The 20926-nt window shown below is 39.1% G+C and overlaps 1 protein-coding gene across 5 annotated transcripts in view; it reads left to right on the top strand.

Annotated features, from left to right (window-relative positions):
* Positions 1 to 20926, top strand: part of LOC138319216 (annexin A6-like) — a 93760-nt gene that overhangs the window by 51978 nt on the left and 20856 nt on the right. For all 5 annotated transcript variants that reach the window (XM_069262203.1, XM_069262205.1, XM_069262202.1 and 2 more), the window contains one exon: positions 10747 to 10890. In XM_069262203.1, the coding sequence (XP_069118304.1) occupies positions 10747 to 10890 (144 nt within the window). The remainder of the gene's footprint in view (positions 1 to 10746; positions 10891 to 20926) is intronic.

The following is a 20926-nucleotide window of genomic DNA, read 5'->3' as shown; positions in this document are numbered from 1 at the left end:
CACGGCTGTATGGGGACAGACACTCAGATCTTATGTCTCAATCTCACCATAATAAATAGACAACATCCTTCCTTCTGCAATAAAGTCAATGCTCATGGAAGCCATATAATGTTACTAGTCTGCATTTGAATGTTTGTCGTAAGTGCTTTCAAGATACATAATTTGATCTTGTTGTATTGATATATCTACCCATAAAATGCAACAGCTATCTATTCCTTTACTAAAAAAGCCCACATTGAAACAATTCTCTTCTGATACATGACAGACCAGATATCATAAAGAACATTAAGGGGTATTGTTAGAAATCACTGATAATTGAGAGTGTGTAGGAAGGTGTGTTTACATTAAACCATACACTGATCCAAATGGTTCAAATCACTGATAATTTGTGAGAGTGTTAGGAAGGTATGTTTACATTAAACCATACACTGATCCAAATGGTTCAAATCACTGATAATTTGTGAGAGTGTTAGGAAGGTGTGTTTACATTAAACCATACACTGATCCAAATGGTTCAAATCACTGATAATTTGTGAGAGTGTTAGGAAGGTGTGTTTACATTAAACCATACACTGATCCAAATGGTTCAAATCACTGATAATTTGTGAGAGTGTTAGGAAGGTGTGTTTACATGAAACCATACACTGATCCAAATGGTCCAAATCACTGATAATTTGTGAGAGTGTTAGGAAGGTGTGTTTACATTAAACCATACACTGATCCAAATGGTCCAAATCACTGATAATTTGTGAGAGTGTTAGGAAGTGTGTGTTTACATTAAACCATACACTGATCCAAATGGTCCAAATCACTGATAATTTGTGAGAGTGTTAGGAAGGTGTGTTTACATTAAACCATACACTGATCCAAATGGTCCAAATCACTGATAATTTGTGAGAGTGTTAGGAAGGTGTGTTTACATTAAACCCTACACTGATCCAAATGGTTCAAATCACTGATAATTTGTGAGAGTGTTAGGAAGGTGTGTTTACATTAAACCCTACACTGATCCAAATGGTCCAAATCACTGATAATTTGTGAGAGTGTTAGGAAGGTGTGTTTACATTAAACCATACACTGATCCAAATGGTCTAAATCACTGATAATTTGTGAGAGTGTTAGGAAGGTTTGTTTACATTAAACCCTACACTGATCCAAATGGTCCAAATCACTGATAATTTGTGAGAGTGTTAGGAAGGTGTGTTTACATTAAACCATACACTGATCCAAATGGTCCAAATCACTGATAATTTGTGAGAGTGTTAGGAAGGTGTGTTTACATGAAACCATACACTGATCCAAATGGTCCAAATCACTGATAATTTGTGAGAGTGTTAGGAAGGTGTGTTTACATGAAACCATACACTGATCCAAATGGTCAAATCACTGATAATTTGTGAGAGTGTTAGGAAGGTGTGTTTACATGAAACCATACACTGATCCAAATGGTCCAAATCACTGATAATTTGTGAGAGTGTTAGGAAGGTGTGTTTACATGAAACCATACACTGATCCAAATGGTTCAAATCACTGATAATTTGTGAGAGTGTTAGGAAGGTGTGTTTACATTAAACCATACACTGATCCAAATGGTTCAAATCACTGATAATTTGTGAGAGTGTTAGGAAGGTGTGTTTACATGAAACCATACACTGATCCAAATGGTCCAAATCACTGATAATTTGTGAGAGTGTTAGGAAGGTGTGTTTACATTGAAACCATACACTGATCCAAATGGTTCAAATCACTGATAATTTGTGAGAGTGTTAGGAAGGTGTGTTTACATTAAACCATACACTGATCCAAATGGTTCAAATCACTGATAATTTGTGAGAGTGTTAGGAAGGTGTGTTTACATTAAACCATACACTGATCCAAATGGTTCAAATCACTGATAATTTGTGAGAGTGTTAGGAAGGTATGTTTTACATTAAACCATACACTGATCCAAATGGTTCAAATCACTGATAATTTGTGAGAGTGTTAGGAAGGTGTGTTTACATGAACCATACACTGATCCAAATGGTTCAAATCACTGATAATTTGTGAGAGATGTGAGTAGGTTTTTGTTCTATTCAATTTGTCTAATTTGATAGTGTGTTTTCTGTATAAGTTAAGACATTTTGTAGGGTGTGTCAGTTGTTTTGTCATATGATCCAAGATAGCCTTGGTAGGGTGTGTCAGTTGTTTGTCTGATGGACCAAGATAGCCTATTGTAGGGTGTGTCCCAGTTGTTTGTCTGTATGGACCAAGATAGCCTTTGTAGGGTGTGTCAGTTGTTTGTCTGTATGGACCAAGATAGCCTTTGTAGGGTGTGTGTGTCTTGTATGGGACAGATTGTCTTTGTAGGGGTCCTATATGGACCAAGATAGCCTTTGTAGGGTGTGTCAGTTGTTTGTCTAAATGGGACCAAGATAGCCTTTGTAGGGTAATGTTCAGTTGTTTGTCTGTATGGACCAAGATAGCCTTTGTAGGGTGTGTCAGTTGTTTGTCTGATATGGACCAAGATAGCCTTTGTAGGGTGTGTCAGTTTATTTTGTCTGTATGGACCAAGATAGCCTTTGTAGGGTGTGTGCAGTTGTTTGTTGTCTGTATGGACCAAGATTAGCCTTTGTAGGGTGTGTCAGTTGTTTGTCTGTATGGACCAAGATAGCCTTTGTAGGGTAATGTCAGTTGTTTGTCTATATGGACCAAGATAGCCTTTGTAGGGTGAGGGTGTGTCAGTTGTTTGTCTATATGGACCAAGATAGCCTTTGTAGGGTGTGTCAGTTGTTTGTTTGTATGGACCAAGATAGCCTTTGTAGGGTGTGTCAGTAGTTTGTCTGTATGGACCAAGATAGCCTTTGTAGGGTATGTCAGTTGTTTGTCTGTATGGACCAAGATAGCCTTTGTAGGGTGTGTCAGTTGTTTGTCTGTATGGACCAAGATAGCCTTTGTAGGTGTGTCAGTTGTTTGGCTGTATTATGGACCAAGATAGCCTTGTGTAGGTGTGTCGTGTAGTCAGTTTGTTTGGCTGTATGGACCAAGATAGCCTTTGTAGGGTGTGTCAGTTGTTTGTCTGTATGGACCAAGATAGCCTTTGTAGGGGTGTGTCAGTTGTTTTGTCTGTATGTGACCAAGATAGCCTTGTAGGGTGTGTCAGTTGTTTGGCTGTATGGACCAAGATAGCCTTTGTAGGGTGTGTCAGTTGTTTGTTTGTATGTGGACCAAGATAGCCTTTGTAGGGTTGTGTCAGTTGTTTGTCTGTATGGACCAAGATAGCCTTTGTAGGGTGTGTCATTGTTTGTCTGCATGGGACCAAGATAGCCTTTGTAGGGTGTGTCAGTTGTTTGTCTGTATGGACCAAGATAGCCTTTGTAGGGTGTGTGTCAGTTTGTTTGTCAGCATGGACCAAGATAGCCTTTGTAGGGTGTGTCAGTTGTTGTTTGTCTGTATGGACCAAGATAGCCTTTGTAGGGTGTGTCAGTTGTTTGTCTGTATGGACCAAGATAGCCTTTGTAGGGTGTGTCAGTTGTTTGTCTGTATGGACCAAGACAGCCTTTGTAGGGTGTGTCAGTTGTTTGTCTGTATGGACCAAGATAGCCTTTGGGTAGTGTCAGTTGTTAGTGTGTATGAACCAAGATAGTCTTTGTGTCAGTTGTTATGTGGCGTATGGACCAAGATAGCCTTTGTAGGGTGTGTCAGTTGTTTGTCTATATGGACCAAGATAAGCCTTTGTAGGGTGTGTCAGTTTGTTTGGCTGTATGGACCAAGATAGCCCTTTGTAGGGTGTGTCAGTTGTTTGTCTGTATGGACCAAGATAGCCTTAGTAGGGTGTGTCAGTTGTTTGGCTGATATGGACCAAGATAGCCTTTGTAGGGTGTTGTCAGTTGTTTGGCTGTATGGACCAAGATAGCCTTTGTAGGGTGTGTCAGTTGTTTGTCTGTATGGACCAAGATAGCCTTTGTAGGGTGTGTCAGTTGTTTGGCTGTATGGACCAAGATAGCCTTTGTAGGGTGTGTCAGTTGTTTGTCTATATGGACCAAGATAGCCTTTGTAGGGTGTGTCAGTTGTTTGTCTGTATGGACCAAGATAGCCTTTGTAGTCCGGTTTGTGTCCAGTTTGTTTTGTTTGTGCTGTATGGACCAAGATAGCCTTTGTAGGGTGTGTCAGTTGTTTGTCTATATGGACCAAGATAGCCTTTGTAGGGTGTGGTCAGTTGTTTGTCTGTATGGACCAAGATAGCCTTTGTAGGGGTGTGTCAGTTGTTTGTCTGTATGGACCAAGATAGCCTTTGTAGGGTGTGTCAGTTGTTTGTAGGACCAAGATATGGACCCAAGATAGCCTTTGTAGGGTATGTGTCCAGTTGTTTGTCTGTATGGACCAAGATAGCCTTTGTAGGGTGTGTCAGTTGTTTGTCTGTATGGACCAAGATAGCCTTTGTAGGGTGTGTCAGTTGTTTGGTCTGTATGGACCAAGATAGCCTTTGTAGGGTGTCAGTGTTTGTCTGTATGGACCAAGATAGCCTTTGTTGTGTGTCAGTTGTTTGGCTGTATGACCAAGATAGCCTTTGTAGGGTGTGTCAGTTGTTTGGCTTGTATGGACCAAGATAGCCTTTGTAGGGTGTGTCAGTAGTTGTTTGGCTGGTATGGACCAAGATAGCCTTTGTAGGGTGTTGTCAGTTGTTTTTGTCTGTATGGACCAAGATAGCCTTTGTAGGGTAGTGTCAGTAGCCTTTGTAGGGTGTGTCAGTCTGTATGGACCAAGATAGCCTTTGTAGGGTGTGTCAGTTGTTTGTCTGTATGGACCAAGATAGCCTTTGTAGGGTGTGTCAGTTGTTTGTCTGTATGGACCAAGATAGCCTTTGTAGAGTAGTTTGTTTGTATGGACCAAGATAGCCTTTGTAGGGTGTCAGTTAGTTTGTCTGTATGGACAAGATCAGTTTGTTTTTGTCTGTATGGACCAAGATAGCCTTTGTAGGGTGTGTCAGTTGTTTGTCTGTATGGACCAAGATAGCCTTTGTAGGGTGTGTCAGTTGTTTGTCTGTATGGACCAAGATAGCCTTTGTAGGGTGTGTCAGTTGTTTGTCTGTATGGACCAAGATAGCCTTTGTAGGGTGTGTCAGTTGTTTGTCTGTATGGACCAAGATAGCCTTTGTAGGGTGTGTCAGTTGTTTGTCTGTATGGACCAAGATAGCCTTTGTAGGGTGTGTCAGTTGTTTGTCTGTATGGACCAAGATAGCCTTTGTAGGGTAGTGTCAGTTGTTTTGTCTGTATGGACCAAGATAGCCTTTGTAGGGTGTGTCAGTTGTTTGTCTCTCTGTATGGACCAAGATAGCCTTTGTAGGGTGTGTCAGTTGTTTGTCTGTATGGACCAAGATAGCCTTTGTAGGGTGTGTCAGTTGTTTGTCTGTATGGACCAAGATAGCCTTTGTAGGGTGTGTCAGTTGTTTGTCTGTATGGACCAAGATAGCCTTTGTTCAGTGTGTCAGTTGTTTGTCTGTATGGACCAAGATAGCCTTTGTAGGGTGTGTCAGTTGTTTGTCTGTATGGACCAAGATAGCCTTTGTTGGGTGTGTCAGTTGTTTGTCTGTATGGACCAAGATAGCCTTTGTAGGGTGTGTCAGTTGTTTGTCTGTATGGACCAAGATAGCCTTTGTAGGGTGTGTCAGTTGTTTGTCTGTATGGACCAAGATAGCCTTTGTAGGGTGTGTCAGTTGTTTGTCTGTATGGACCAAGATAGCCTTTGTAGGGTGTGTCAGTTGTTTGTCTGTATGGACCAAGATAGCCTTTGTAGGGTGTGTCAGTTGTTTGTCTGTATGGACCAAGATAGCCTTTGTAGGGTGTGTCAGTTGTTTGTCTGTATGGACCAAGATAGCCTTTGTAGGGTGTGTCAGTTGTTTGTCTGTATGGACCAAGATAGCCTTTGTAGGGTGTGTCAGATGTTTGTCTGTATGACCAAGATAGGCCTTTGTAGGGTGTGTCAGTTGTTGTCTATATTGGACCAAGATAGGGCCTTTGTTTCAGGATGTGTCAGTTGTTTGTCTGTATGGACCAAGATAGCCTTTGTAGGGTGTGTCAGTTGTTTGTATTTATGGACCAAGATAGCCTTTGTTAGTGTGTGTTCAAGTTGTTTGTCTGTATGGACCAAGATAGCCTTTGTAGGGTGTGTCAGTTGTTTGTCTGTATGGACCAAGATAGCCTTTGTAGGGTGTGTCAGTTGTTTGTCTGTAGGACCAAGATAGCCTTTGTAGGGTGTGTCAGTTGTTTGTCTGTATGGACCAAGATAGCCTTTGTAGTTTGTCAGTTGTTTGTGTATGGACCAAGATCAGTTTGTTTGGTTGTATGTTTGTTATGGACCAGATAGCCTTTGTAGGGTTGTGTCAGTTGTTTCTGTATGGACCAAGATAGCCTAGGGTGTGTCCTTTGTAGGGTATGTCAGTGTTTGTTTGTATGGACCAAGTAGCCTTTGTAGGGTGTGGTCGGTTGTTTGGCTGTATGGAACCAAGATAGCCATTAGTTTGTTTGTAGGTAGTGTGTCAGTAGTTTGTCTGTATGGACCAAGATAGCCTTTGTAGGGTATGTCAGTTGTTTGTCTGTATGGACCAAGATAGCCTTTGTAGGGTGTGTCAGTTGTTTGTCTGTATGGACCAAGATAGCCTTTGTAGGGTGTGTCAGTTGTTTGTCTGTATGGACCAAGATAGCCTTTGTAGGGTGTGTCAGTTGTTTGGCTGTATGGACCAAGATAGCCTTTGTAGGGTGTGTCAGTTGTTTGTCTGTATGGACCAAGATAGCCTTTGTAGGGTGTGTCAGTAGTTTTTTGTTTGTATGGACCAAGATAGCCATTGTAGGGGTTGTCAGTTGTTTGTTTGTATGGACCAAGATAGCCATTGTAGGGTGTGTCAGTTGTTTGTTTGTATGGACCAAGATAGCCATTGTAGGGTGTGTCAGTTGTTTGTTTGTATGGACCAAGATAGCCATTGTTGGGTTTGTCAATTATTTGTCTGTATGGACCACATTACAAGTACTTCATGTTATCAAGCAGTATCAGTGTTCATCAGGTGTTTCACAAATTTTAGATAATAAATCAGATCTAAAACCCTAAATATAACTTGTAAACCAGTAATGTTAATGATTAATTCCTAATGTGCTTTTCATCAACACTGAAGTATGCTCTTTCATGATTCTAAAAAAGCAGTCAGTTGGTTTGTTCTACTGCTAATAGAGAGGAATGTATAAGCATTTTCAAAATGCCATTGATTTCATAATTGAATTCAGTGCTTCAACAGAAGTTGAAAAGAATCTTGCATTTCATACAAAAATCAATAACCATATTCATAATGTTCTCCTTGTAAAACAAGAAAACTGTTATGGTTAATAACTATAAGTCTTATAGTTTGTAAATGACAATGTTAGAAATTAATGCAGCTCGTAACAGTCTTCTCCTCAACCAGAAATTGTATTGCTTCCCAATAAACAACACAACAGAACAACAAAATTATACTGTTTTCTTGGCCTTGAACCAATTTTTATTTAACATTAACTGCATACATGTAATTTTAGTTGCATGACAAACAGATTTAAAACCTGGCACAGGAGAAGCTAACATCTAATGACTACCAATGAATCAGGAATGATTATAGTTATGATGTATGTCAGTAACATTCATGTCTAACATTAAGATAAAGCACTACATTGCTCTGCTTTATAACAACATCCATTACACTGTTTTACACATTTCTTAAAATCAATGGCATAATCAAAGTCATAATGAAATAACTCTTGAGTAACATCAATATGCATTATTAGGTGTCATTATCATGTGCAAAAATGGACAGTTGCTATAGCACATGGAATGGAAACAGAATTAGTGGTACTTTGTCTTGTTGGAATCCTCCAAAACAAACACTTGTTAATCCTCTGTAGACAAGATTTTCCAATCAGCATTTTAATCTCTCATTTCCAAAGGAAACAAAGCAATCTGCTAGCAATGTGAGTATATACAAATGTTCATAATGGTTAAATTAGCATGATTTTTTGATGATGGAAGAATTTGGTGCATTTTGTGTTATATTTTTTTTACCTAGAATGTTGGTATTTGGCATCCTTGTCTGTCCACTTTTTGAATTAACATCCTCCTCCACCACTAACCAATATCTGCATGTTTATGAAGTTTTAAATCACTGCATGATTGATTTGTTAGATTCATCACATCCATAATTATGGGGTTATAATCAGAGTAACACTGTGGATGGTGGAGAAAGCTGCACCAAAACTGGCAGCTCCATAGAGATACCCTACACTAGGCTTGACAGAGAAATCTTATACAATTGTTGACAGAGAAACCCTACATTAGGGTGGACAGGGAAATCCTAGACTAGGCTTGACAGAGAAATCCTACATTAGGGTTGACAGAGAAACCCTAGACAAGGGTGAACAGAGAAATCTTACACAAGGGTTGACAGAGAAATCCAACACTAGGGTGAACAGAGAAACCCTACACTAGGGTTGACAGAGAAACCCTAGACTAGGCTTGCCAGAGAAATCCTACACTAGGGTGAACAGAGAAACCCTAGACTAGGCTTGACAGAGAAATCTTACACAAGGGTTGACAGAGAAATCCAACATTAGGCTTGACAGAGAAACCCTAGACTAGGCTTGACAGAGAAACCCTAGACTAGGCTTGACAGAGAAACCCTAGACTAGGCTTGACACAGAAATCTTACACTAGGCTTGACAGAGAAATCTTATACAAGTGTTGACAGAGAAACCCTAGACTAAGCTTGACAGAGAAATCCTACACTAGGGTTGACAGAGAAACCCTACACTAGGGTTGACAGAGAAATCTTACACAAGAGTTGACAGAGAAATCCTACAGAAGAGTTGACAGAGAAACCCTAAACTAGGGTTGACAGAGAAATCTTACACAAGGGTTAACAGAGAAATCTTACACAAGGGTTGACAGAGAAATCTTATACAAGTGTTGACAGAGAAACCCTAGACTAAGCTTGACAGAGAAATCCTACACTAGGGTTGACAGAGAAACCCTACACTAGGGTTGACAGAGAAATCTTACACAAGAGTTGACAGAGAAATCCTACAGAAGAGTTGACAGAGAAACCCTAAACTAGGGTTGACAGAGAAATCTTACACAAGGGTTGACAGAGAAACCCTTAACTAGGGTCGACAGAGAAATCTTACACAAGGGTCGACAGAGAAATCTTACACAAGGGTTGGCAGAAAAATCCTACACTAGGGTTGTCAGAGAAATCCTACACTAGGGTTGACAGAGAAATTATACTATGGTTATAATGCACATAAATATGATCAAAATATTAAGTCCAAATTAAAACAAGGTTTTGTTATTGCCATCTGAACATTTTAGACCTAGCTAGGTATCACTAAGATAAATACAATTGGAACTGATAAAGTAATGTTACATCGTCAGTTATGCTCACCCACAGACAATAGCCATATAATTACATTATTGCATGCTTCTTTGACATTTGTCAATACAGAGATTTATACTCAATCTTATTTTCAGGTTTGCCATTAGATTTCTTAGACACAAGAATGGTTTTTGTGTGTAGAATATCAATAAATACACTGGGTCCTTTCTGGTATATCATTATGTATAGAGTATGTGTATAGAAGTTTGTTCCATTGTGGCTGCCATTGGCTGAATATTCTATTTACATTGGTTTCTCCTATAGATTTTAAGATTTGATTATACACATGAGATTTTTTTTGCAGTATAAATATGAAGATTTACATGTAACAGACTGATGCATTGCCATGGTTTACACAGGCTCTATCAATCATTTCTGCGTGTTTTGATTTCTAGTTTTCTAACTCAAGGAACCTCTCTGTTGGATAATATTCAAAATTTTGTCAATAATTTACACGGATGAAGACGTCAGCATTATCGGGCCCTGGTATTAATCAATAGCAGTTCCACTGTTTCGGATTGTTTCTGGTATTTCTTGTGGAGACGTTGTCAGATTGATCAAGTAATACCAAGTTTTTTCATACACTCTGTTGTGTATTGGAAATGATTGACATATAAAGATTTAATACTTCTCCATCTAAATTATCAATTAATCATTTAAATTGTCTTTCCAAACAACGTTCTTCGCCAATCGTTATATTGTGTTGCTTAAATGCAATATTTGTAGAAGCGTAAGATGTTGATGAAGATGCTGATGCTGTTTGGTTTTGAAGCTTTTAAAAATCTCCACAATGGTGATGCATGCTCCAGATCTTGCCATAATTTCCAGGAATATGTATGAAAACTTTATCGACTGGTGCAGTGTTAGATATGGTCTTGTTGCATGTCTTGAGTAAAAAGCTGATGACATGAACCTGATATGTAGTTGTTTTAAGCTTCTTATATACACTCCATCTGCCTGTTGCACAAGATATAGTTTTACAGCAGGCTCTGGTGTTGAGAAAAAGCCATGATAAAATTGACATACAGTTGTATGTAGGTCAAGCTAGTTCAGTTACATGTAGGTTATGTGGAGACTAGCAAATATGTCTTTACTCTTTTGGGATTGATACAAGATTTTAAGACAAAAATATCAAAAAATGAAATCAATGGTAATAATAAGATTAACTAATAATTACCAGCAATATCATATTGTTTTAAATGGCCTTATTTACAAATGCTTATCTGTCATTCTTTCCCCTGATTCCTCTGAATTCAGAGTCAGTATATATTGTGATGCACTGTTATGTCTGATTTAAGGTTAAATGTGATATGTTTCAGGTTGACATGCCTGCCATTAAGCGGGCCTACAAGAAGAAATATGATGCTGAACTTGTGGACGATCTCCAGCACAAGTGTAACCATCCTACCATCAATGTCCTTATAGAGCTCATCAACAAAATACCTCAGGGGCAGGGCAAAAAGGTTTGTATACCACAGGGCAGGGCTTAAATAGATATATCCAGAGTTAGACCTAAAAGGTACAAAATACCTCAGGGGCAGGGAAAAAAGGTTTGTATACCACAGGGCAGGGCATAAAATAGGTATATCCAGAGTTAGACCTAAAAGGTACAAAATACCTCAGGGGCAGGGAAAAAAGGTTTGTATACCACAGGACAGGGCATAAAATAGGTATATCCAGAGTTAGACCTAAAAGGTACAAAATACCTCAGGGGCAGGGAAAAAAGGTTTGTATACCACAGGGCAGGGCATAAAATAGGTATATCCAGAGTTAGACCTAAAAGGTACAAAATACCTCAGGGGCAGGGAAAAAAGGTTTGTATACCACAGGGCAGGGCTTAAATAGATATATCCAGAGTTAGACCTAAAAGGTACAAAATACCTCGGGGGCAGGGAAAAAAAGGTTTGTATACCACAGGGCAGGGCATAAAATAGGTATATCCAGAGTTAGACCTAAAAGGTACAAAATACCTCAGGGGCAGGGCAAAAAGGTTTGTATACCACAGGACAGGGCATAAAATAGGTATATCCAGAGTTAGACCTAAAAGGTACAAAATACCTCAGGGGCAGGGAAAAAAGGTTTGTATACCACAGGGCAGGGCTTAAATAGATATATCCAGAGTTAGACCTAAAAGGTACAAAATACCTCAGGGGCAGGGAAAAAAGGTTTGTATACCACAGGGCAGGGCATAAAATAGGTATATCCAGAGTTAGACCTAAAAGGTACAAAATACCTCAGGGGCAGGGAAAAAAGGTTTGTATACCACAGGACAGGGCATAAAATAGGTATATCCAGAGTTAGACCTAAAAGGTACAAAATACCTCAGGGGCAAGGCAAAAAGGTTTGTATACCACAGGACAGGGCATAAAATAGGTATATCCAGGGGTACACCAAAAAGGTACATATACCCAAGGGCAGGGCTTAAAATAGGTAAACCCAGAAGCAGGGCAAAAAAGGTAGGTACACCCCAAGGGCAAGGAAAAGATGTAGGAACACCTTGGGGCATGACTTAGAATAAGGTACAGTAGGTAACTAGGTATACCCTAGGGACAGGACAACAGTAACAATGTGTACAGCTGGACAGTATTAGGTAGGTAAAACTATAGGGAAGGTAAAATTGTTGGCGTCCATGGAGAATGGAGAAACTTAGCAGCAGTTACAAAGCGGGAAGGTTGCGGTACTCAGATCTCTTATGGAGGAGCTATTAGTAAACAAGTGTTATCTCAAGGACGGGGACAATACAGTATAAATGCTGAAAGATTATTATCAAATGTTCAAATAAATAAAATTTAATCAGTGTAATTTTACGTTTCCTGTCAGCTGCACACAGCTCTAAATTGAAGCTGTTGATTGTAGTTTGATGAGAGTCTGTGGATATGATCATGTTAGTGGTGAGTTAGCATGTTTTGGTAGGCGAAGACTGCAGAAAGTAATTCATCTGTATTCAGAACGTTTTTGGTGGCCAAATCTAATCTGGTGCTGTTATTGTTATGGCAACAGAAATGTTAAAATATAGAACTTGTTATCAATCTATTTCTGTCTAGAATGGCCCTAGGCTGTATTTCACACTTGTAAGATGTATGGGGAATACAATATCTGCTGATTAGGACCACCCACTTTTAATTGTCACACTGTGTTTAATGTTTGTTCTATTTACAGACCAATTGGCCTGTTTTTTGTAAGGTTACATGTAGTTTGCATGCCTCTGATGAATACATCATTTCTATTGATCTGTTTGCAGTTCTTGCTGTCCTACATGGTAACTTCTGTGTTGCTAGTAATGGTTGTTTATAGTCTGCTCATAATCTACCGGGGGATCATGGCTCTTCATGTCGTGATTTAAGTAAATCTACCGGGGGATCATGGCTCTTCATGTCATGATTTAAGTTAATCTACCGGGGGATCATGGCTCTTCATGTCGTGATTTAAGTTAATCTACCGGGGATTGTGGCTCCCCATGTCATGATTTAAGTTAATCTACCGGGGGATCATGGCTCTTCATGTCATGATTTAAGTTAATCTACCGGGGGATCATGGCTCTTCATGTCATGATTTAAGTTAATCTACCGGGGGATCATGGCTCTTCATGTCATGATTTAAGTTAATCTACCGGGGGATCATGGCTCTACCGGGGGATCATGGCTCTTCATGTCATGATTTCAGTTAATCTACTGGGGATTGTGGCTCCCCATGTCATGATTTAAGTTAATCTACCGGGGGATCATGGCTCTTCATGTCATGATTTAAGTTAATCTACCGGGGGATTGTGGCTCTTCATTAGTCAATGGGATTTGGCTCAATGATTTAAGTTAATCTACCGGGGGATCATGGCTCTTCATGTCATGATTTAAGTTAATCTACCGGGGGATCATGGCTCTTCATGTCATGATTTAAGTTAATCTACCGGGGGATCATGGCTCTTCATGTCATGATTTAAGTTAATCTACCGGGGGATCATGGCTCTTCATGTCATGATTTAAGTTAATCTACCGGGGGATCATGGCTCTTCATGTCATGATTTAAGTTAATCTACTGGGGATTGTGGCTCCCCATGTCATGATTTAAGTTAATCTACCGGGGGATCATGGCTCTTCATGTCATGATTTAAGTTAATCTACCGGGGGATCATGGCTCTTCATGTCATGATTTAAGTTAATCTACCGGGGGATCATGGCTCTTCATGTCATGATTTAAGTTAATCTACCGGGGGATCATGGCTCTTCATGTCATGATTTAAGTTAATCTACCGGGGGATCATGGCTCTTCATGTCATGATTTAAGTTAATCTACCGGGGGATCATGGCTCTTCATGTCATGATTTAAGTTAATCTACCGGGGGATCATGGCTCTACCGGGAGATCATGGCTCTTCATGTCATGATTTAAGTTAATCTACCGGGGGATCATGGCTCTTCATGTCATGATTTAAGTTAATCTACCGGGGGATCATGGCTCTTCATGTCATGATTTAAGTTAATCTACCGGGGGATTGTGGCTCCCCATGTCATGATTTAAGTTAATCTACAGGGGGATCATGGCTCTTCATGTCATGATTTAAGTTAATCTACCGGGGGATCATGGCTCTTCATGTCATGATTTAAGTTAATCTACCGGGGGATTGTGGCTCTTCATGTCATGATTTAAGTTATCTACTACGAATGGTCTCCAATTTAATCTACGGGGGATCATGGCTCTTCATGTCATGATTTAAGTTAATCTACCGGGGATTGTGGCTCTTCATGTCATGATTTAAGTTAATCTACCGGGGGATCATGGCTCTTCATGTCATGATTTAAGTTAATCTACCGGGGGATCATGGCTCTTCATGTCATGATTTAAGTTAATCTACCGGGGGATCATGGCTCTTCATGTCATGATTTAAGTTAATCTACCGGGGGATTGTGGCTCTTCATGTCATGATTTAAGTTAATCTACCGGGGGATCATGGCTCTTCATGTCATGATTTAAGTTAATCTTACCGGGGGGATCATAGCTCTTCATGTCGGATGATTTAAGTTAATTGGGGGATCATGGCTCTTCATGTCATGATTTAAGTTAATCTACCGGGGGATCATGACTCTTCATGTCATGATTTAAGTTAATCTACCGGGGGGATTGTGGCTCTTCATGTCATGATTTAAGTTTAATCTACCGGGGGATCATGGCTCTTCATGTCATGATTTAAGTTAATCTACCTGGGGAATTGTGGCTCTTCATTCATGATTTTAAGTTAAATCTACCGGGGGGATCATGACTCTTCATGTCATGATTTAAGTTAATCTACCGGGATCATGGCTCTTCATGTCATGTCGTGATTAAGTTAATCTACTGATTGGCTCTTCATGTCATGATTTAAGTTAATCTACCGGGGGATCATGGCTCTTCATGTCATGATTTAAGTTAATCTACCGGGGGATCATGGCTCTTCATGTCATGATTTAAGTTAATCTACCGGGGGATCATGGCTCTTCATGTCATGATTTAAGTTAATCTACCGGGGATTGGGCTCCCCATGTCAGATTTAAGTGTAATCTACCGGGGGATGACTCTTCATGTCATGATTTAAGTTAATCTATCGGGGGATCATGACTCTTCATGTCATGATTTAAGTTAATCTACCGGGGGATTGTGGCTCTTCATGTCATGGATTTAAGTTAATCTACCAGGGATCATGGCTCTTCATGTCATGATTTAAGTTAATCTACCGGGGGATTGTGGCTCTTCATGTCATGATTTAAGTTAATCTACCGGGGGATCATGGCTCTTCATGTCATGATTTAAGTTAATCTACCGGGGATCATGGCTCTTCATGTCATGATTTAAGTTAATCTACCGGGGGATTGTGGCTCTTCATGTCATGATTTAAGTTAATCTACCGGGGGATCATGGCTCTTCATGTCATGATTTAAGTTAATCTACTGGGGGATCATGGCTCTACCGGGGGATCATAGCTCTTCATGTCATGATTTAAGTTAATCTACCGGGGATCATGGCTCTTCATGTCATGATTTAAGTTAATCTACCGGGGGATCATGGCTCTTCATGTCGTGATTTAATTAAGTTAATCTACCGAGGGATCATAGCTCTTCATGTCATGATTTAAGTTAATCTACCGGGGGATCATGGCTCTTCATGTCATGATTTAAGTTAATCTACCGGGGGATCATGGCTCTTCATGTCATGATTTAAGTTAATCTACCGGGGGATCATGGCTCTTCATGTCATGATTTAAGTTAATCTACCGGGGGATCATGGCTCTTCATGTCATGATTTAAGTTAATCTACCGGGGGATCATGGCTCTTCATGTCATGATTTAAGTTAATCTACCGGGGGATCATGGCTCTTCATGTCATGATTTAAGTTAATCACCGGGGGATTTGGCTCTTCATGTCATGATTTAAGTTAATCTACCGGGGGATCATGGCTCTTCATGTCGTGATTTAAGTTAATCTACCGGGGATTGTGGCTCCCCATGTCATGATTTAAGTTAATGTACCGGGGGGATTGTGGCTCTTCATGTCATTATTCTACCGGGGGGATTGTGGCTCCCCATATCATGATTTTAGTAAATCTACAGGGGGATGGTGGCTCTTCATGTCATGATTAAAATTTACAGTACAAAACAAGTACACTAATGTATTGCTCCTGAACATGGAGGAATAGGTAGAGCTCGAATGTAATTTTACACAAGTCTTTTTTTAACTGTCCTGTTGTTTTGCATCACATCCTGTCCCAAATTCTTAAAGATATTTTTGGTTAAATAAAATAATGCCAAACAATTTCTTCATGGTAAGGTTTTACATGAAAGATTTGTTATTAGGGCCCCACATTGAAACACATGATAATCAGGCGGCGGTAGCGTTGCCGTCAACATTTCACTTTAAAGTTTTGCGTTTAGCTCCGTTTCTCAAAAAGGTTAAGTCCAATCCTTACCAAACTTTAAACATAACTAAAAGCCATCATTATCACCTTACACACCTTATTGTTGCAGGATTTATTTCAGGGTCTGTAGAACATGTATTAAAATTTGATCAGCTAGAGTAGAATTTGATTGATGTAAAATATCAACATGAATCATAATTTAGTGTACATTTGCTGTGATTATATATAATGTTGTTTCATACAATGCTAAATTTTGTTTAATTTAGATCAATTTGCACTAGACAAGTATATATATACATAAAAAATCTTCAGATACTTTCAATAGAATCTTGAGAAATTTCCAGTTTCCAGCAATGTGTAGCTAGATACTTGTTACAGAAGGTTTTATTTCATATATTTAAAGCCTTGAAGTCATTTAAAATGCAAAACAATAGCATAAATTCACAATCATACATCACAATGGACATGACAAATATATTTGATTTAAAAGGAAAGCCTCCTGTCTGAAATTTTTTTTTCAATTTAAGCCTCTGTGAAATATTGCAAATTCATACAAAGCAACATACAGATGGCCAAACTTTCTATGTAACCTCATTTCCTTGACCACATCTGTGTAAAACCTCATTTTCTTGATCACATCTTCTGTCTAAAACCTCATTTCCTTGACCACACCTTCTGTGTTAAGTCTCATTTCCTTGACCACACCTTCTGTGTAAAGTCTCATTTCCTTGACAACACCTATGTAAAACCTCATTTCCTTGACCACATCTTCTTTGTAAAAACTCATTTCCATGACCACACCTTCACTGTATGTGTAAAACCTCATTTCCTTGACCACACCTTCTGTGTAAAGTCTCATTTCCTTTACCACACCTTCTGTGTAAAGTCTCATTTCCTTGACCACACCTTCTATGTAAAATCTCATTTCCTTGACCATACCTTCTGTGTAAAGTCTCATTTCCTTAACCACACCTTCTGTGTAAAGTCTCATTTCCTTGACCACACCTTCTGTGTAAAGTCTCATTTCCTTTACCACACCTTCTGTGTAAAGTCTCATTTCCTTGACCACACCTTCTATGTAAAGTCTCATTTCCTTGACCACACCTTCTATGTAAAACCTCATTTCCTTGACCACACCTTCTATGTAAAACCTCATTTCCTTGACCATACCTTCTGTGTAAAACCTCATTTCCTTGACCACACCTTCTTTGTAAAACCTCATTTCCATGACCACACCTTCACTGTTTGTGTAAAACCTCAGTTCCATGACCACACCTTCTGTGTAAAACCTCATTTCCATGACCACACCTTCTGTGTAAAACCTCATTTCCTTGACCACACCTTCTGTGTTAAGTCTCATTTCCTTGACCACACCTTCTGTGTAAAGTCTCATTTCCTTGACAACACCTATGTAAAACCTCATTTCCTTGACCACATCTTCTTTGTAAAAACTCATTTCAATGACCACACCTTCACTGTATGTGTAAAACCTCATTTCCTTGACCACACCTTCTGTGTAAAGTCTCATTTCCTTTACCACACCTTCTGTGTAAAGTCTCATTTCCTTGACCACACCTTCTATGTAAAATCTCATTTCCTTGACCATACCTTCTGTGTAAAGTCTCATTTCCTTAACCACACCTTCTGTGTAAAGTCTCATTTCCTTGACCACACCTTCTGTGTAAAGTCTCATTTCCTTTACCACACCTTCTGTGTAAAGTCTCATTTCCTTGACCACACCTTCTATGTAAAGTCTCATTTCCTTGACCACACCTTCTGTGTAAAACTCATTTCCTTGACCACACCTTCTATGTAAAGTCTCATTTCCTTGACCACACCTTCTATGTAAAACCTCATTTCCTTGACCACACCTTCTATGTAAAACCTCATTTCCTTGACCATACCTTCTGTGTAAAACCTTATTTCCTTGACCACACCTTCTTTGTAAAACCTCATTTCCATGACCACACCTTCACTGTTTGTGTAAAACCTCAGTTCCATGACCACACCTTCTGTGTAAAACCTCATTTCCATGACCACACCTTCTGTGTAAAACCTCATTTCCTTGACCACGCCTTCTGTGTAAAGCCTCATTTCCTTGACCACACTTTCTGTGTAAAACCTCATTTCCATGACCACACATTCTGTGTAAAACCTCATTTCCTTGACCACACCTTCTGTGTTAAACCTCATTTCCTTGACCACACTTTCTGTGTAAAACCTCATTTCCATGACCACACATTCTGTGTAAAACCTCATTTCCTTGACCACACCTTTGTAAAACCTCATTTCCTTGACTACACCTTCTGTGTAAAGTCTCATTTCATTGACCACACCTGCTATGTAAAACCTCATTTCCTTGACCACACCTTCTGTGTAAAGTCTCATTTCATTGACCATACCTGCTATGTAAAACCTCATTTCCTTGACCACACCTTCTATGTAAAGTCTCATTTCCTTGACCACACTTTCTGTGTAAAACCTCATTTCCTTGACCACACCTGCTATGTAAAACCTCATTTCCTTGACCACACCTTCTGTGTAAAGTCTCATTTCATTGACCACACCTTCTGTGTAAAACCTCATTTCCTTGACCACACCTTCTGTGTAAAGTCTCATTTCCTTGACCACACTTTCTGTGTAAAACCTCATTTCCTTGACCACACCTGCTATGTAAAACCTCATTTCCTTGACCACACCTTCTGTGTAAAGTCTCATTTCCTTGACCACACCTGTGTAAAACCTCATTTCCTTGACCACACCTGCTATGTAAAACCTCATTTCCTTGACCACACCTTCTGTGTAAAGTCTCATTTCCTTGACCACACCTTCTGTGTAAAGTCTCATTTCCTTGACCACACCTTCTGTGTAAAGTCTCATTTCCTTGACCACATGGCTAGCTGTCTAGAATCTCTCATCCTTGGCCACACCATATTTCTGTTACAATATCTTCATTTTTTCCCTTTTCAGGTTGTGATTCAATAATCTTAATAGTTATATTTACTTATCAATTTGATATTAATTTTTTTACAATATTAATCCTGCCTCAGCATATTTGGAGCTTGTACATGTAGTTGTTTTTGTCCATCAATTGCCTTCTATCCAAACCTATCTTCTTTCAAATGGTAACAGTCACAAATTGAAATCTAAATCTATCAGCCACAACTCAATCATTTCTTCTTGTACAATATTTTTTTTTTTTAATTTTTCGTAAAATTAATGCCCTTAGCAGATGTTCTTCTGATGACTGTTGATGAAAATGTTGTGTTTTCCTATCTGTGTATAGGGATAACGTCAAACTCAACTTAACAACCAACACACATCATTTTCTGTATTTAGATTAGAATCATTCCTGTGTCAGCATATTGATGACATTTGAACAGATTTTTTAAACCAAATTTTATTAATTACATTAGCTGTACATGTATAGTTGCTGTTGTATACACCCCTATCTGTCTGATTAATTAAATAAAGAGTGAATATTGACGTTTATCTCCAGATACAATCTGTATGATATCAAAGTCTCCTATACGATAACAAAATCCCCTGTACGATATCAAGGTCCTCTGTATGATATCTAAATTCCCTGTACAATATCAAACTCCCCTGTATAATATCAAAGTCCCTTGTTCGATATCAATGTCTCCTGTATGATATCAAAGTCCCCGGTAAGATATCAAGGTCCCCGGTAAGATATCAAGGTCCCCTGCATAATATCAAAATCCCCTGTATAATATCAAAATCCCCTGTATGATATCAAAATCCCCTGTATGATATCAAAATCCCCTGTGCGATATCAAAATCCCTTGTACATAATCAAAATCCCTTGTATCGATATCAAAATCCCCTGTATGATATCAAAGTCTCCCCCCCTGTAAGATATCAAAGTCCCCTGTATGATATCAAAATCCCTGTATAATATCAAAATCCCCTGTATGATATCAAAATCCCCTGTATGATATCAAAGTCCCCTGTACAATATCAAAATCCCCTGTATGATATCAAAATCCCCTGTATAATATCAAAATCCCCTGTATGATATCAAAGTCCCCTGTATGATATCAAAATCCCCTGTATGATATCAAAATCCCCCTGTACAATATCAAAGTCCCCTGTACAATATCAAAAACGATATATCCTGTACGATATCAAAATCCCCTGTACAATATCAAAGTCCCCTGTATCAGATATCAAAATCCCCTGTACAATATCAAAGTCCCCTGTACGATATCAAAGTCCCCTGTATGATATCAAAGTCCCCTGTACGATATCAAAATCCTCTGTACGATATCAAAATCCCCTGTATTATATCAAAGTCCCCTGTATGATATCAACGTCCCCTGTACAATATCAAATCCTGTCCCCTTGTATGATATCAAAGTCCCTGTAATATCAAACTGTATGATATATCAAAATCCCTGTCCCCTGTATGAAATCAAAATCCCCTGTACATATGAAATCAAAATATCCTGTCCCGTATAATATCAAAGTCCCCTGTACGATAACAATACAAAGTCCCCGTATGATATCAAATCCTGTGAGATATATAAAATCCTGTATCCCCCTGTACGATTTCTGTGATATCAAAATCCCTGTTGATATCAAAAATCCCTGTAT

Source organism: Argopecten irradians, chromosome 3 (genome assembly GCF_041381155.1).
Source record: "Argopecten irradians isolate NY chromosome 3, Ai_NY, whole genome shotgun sequence".
In the NCBI taxonomy this organism is placed as follows: domain Eukaryota; kingdom Metazoa; phylum Mollusca; class Bivalvia; order Pectinida; family Pectinidae; genus Argopecten; species Argopecten irradians.
The sequence above is the reverse complement of the archived record's forward strand: the minus strand, read 5'-3'. Positions and strand labels throughout refer to the sequence as shown.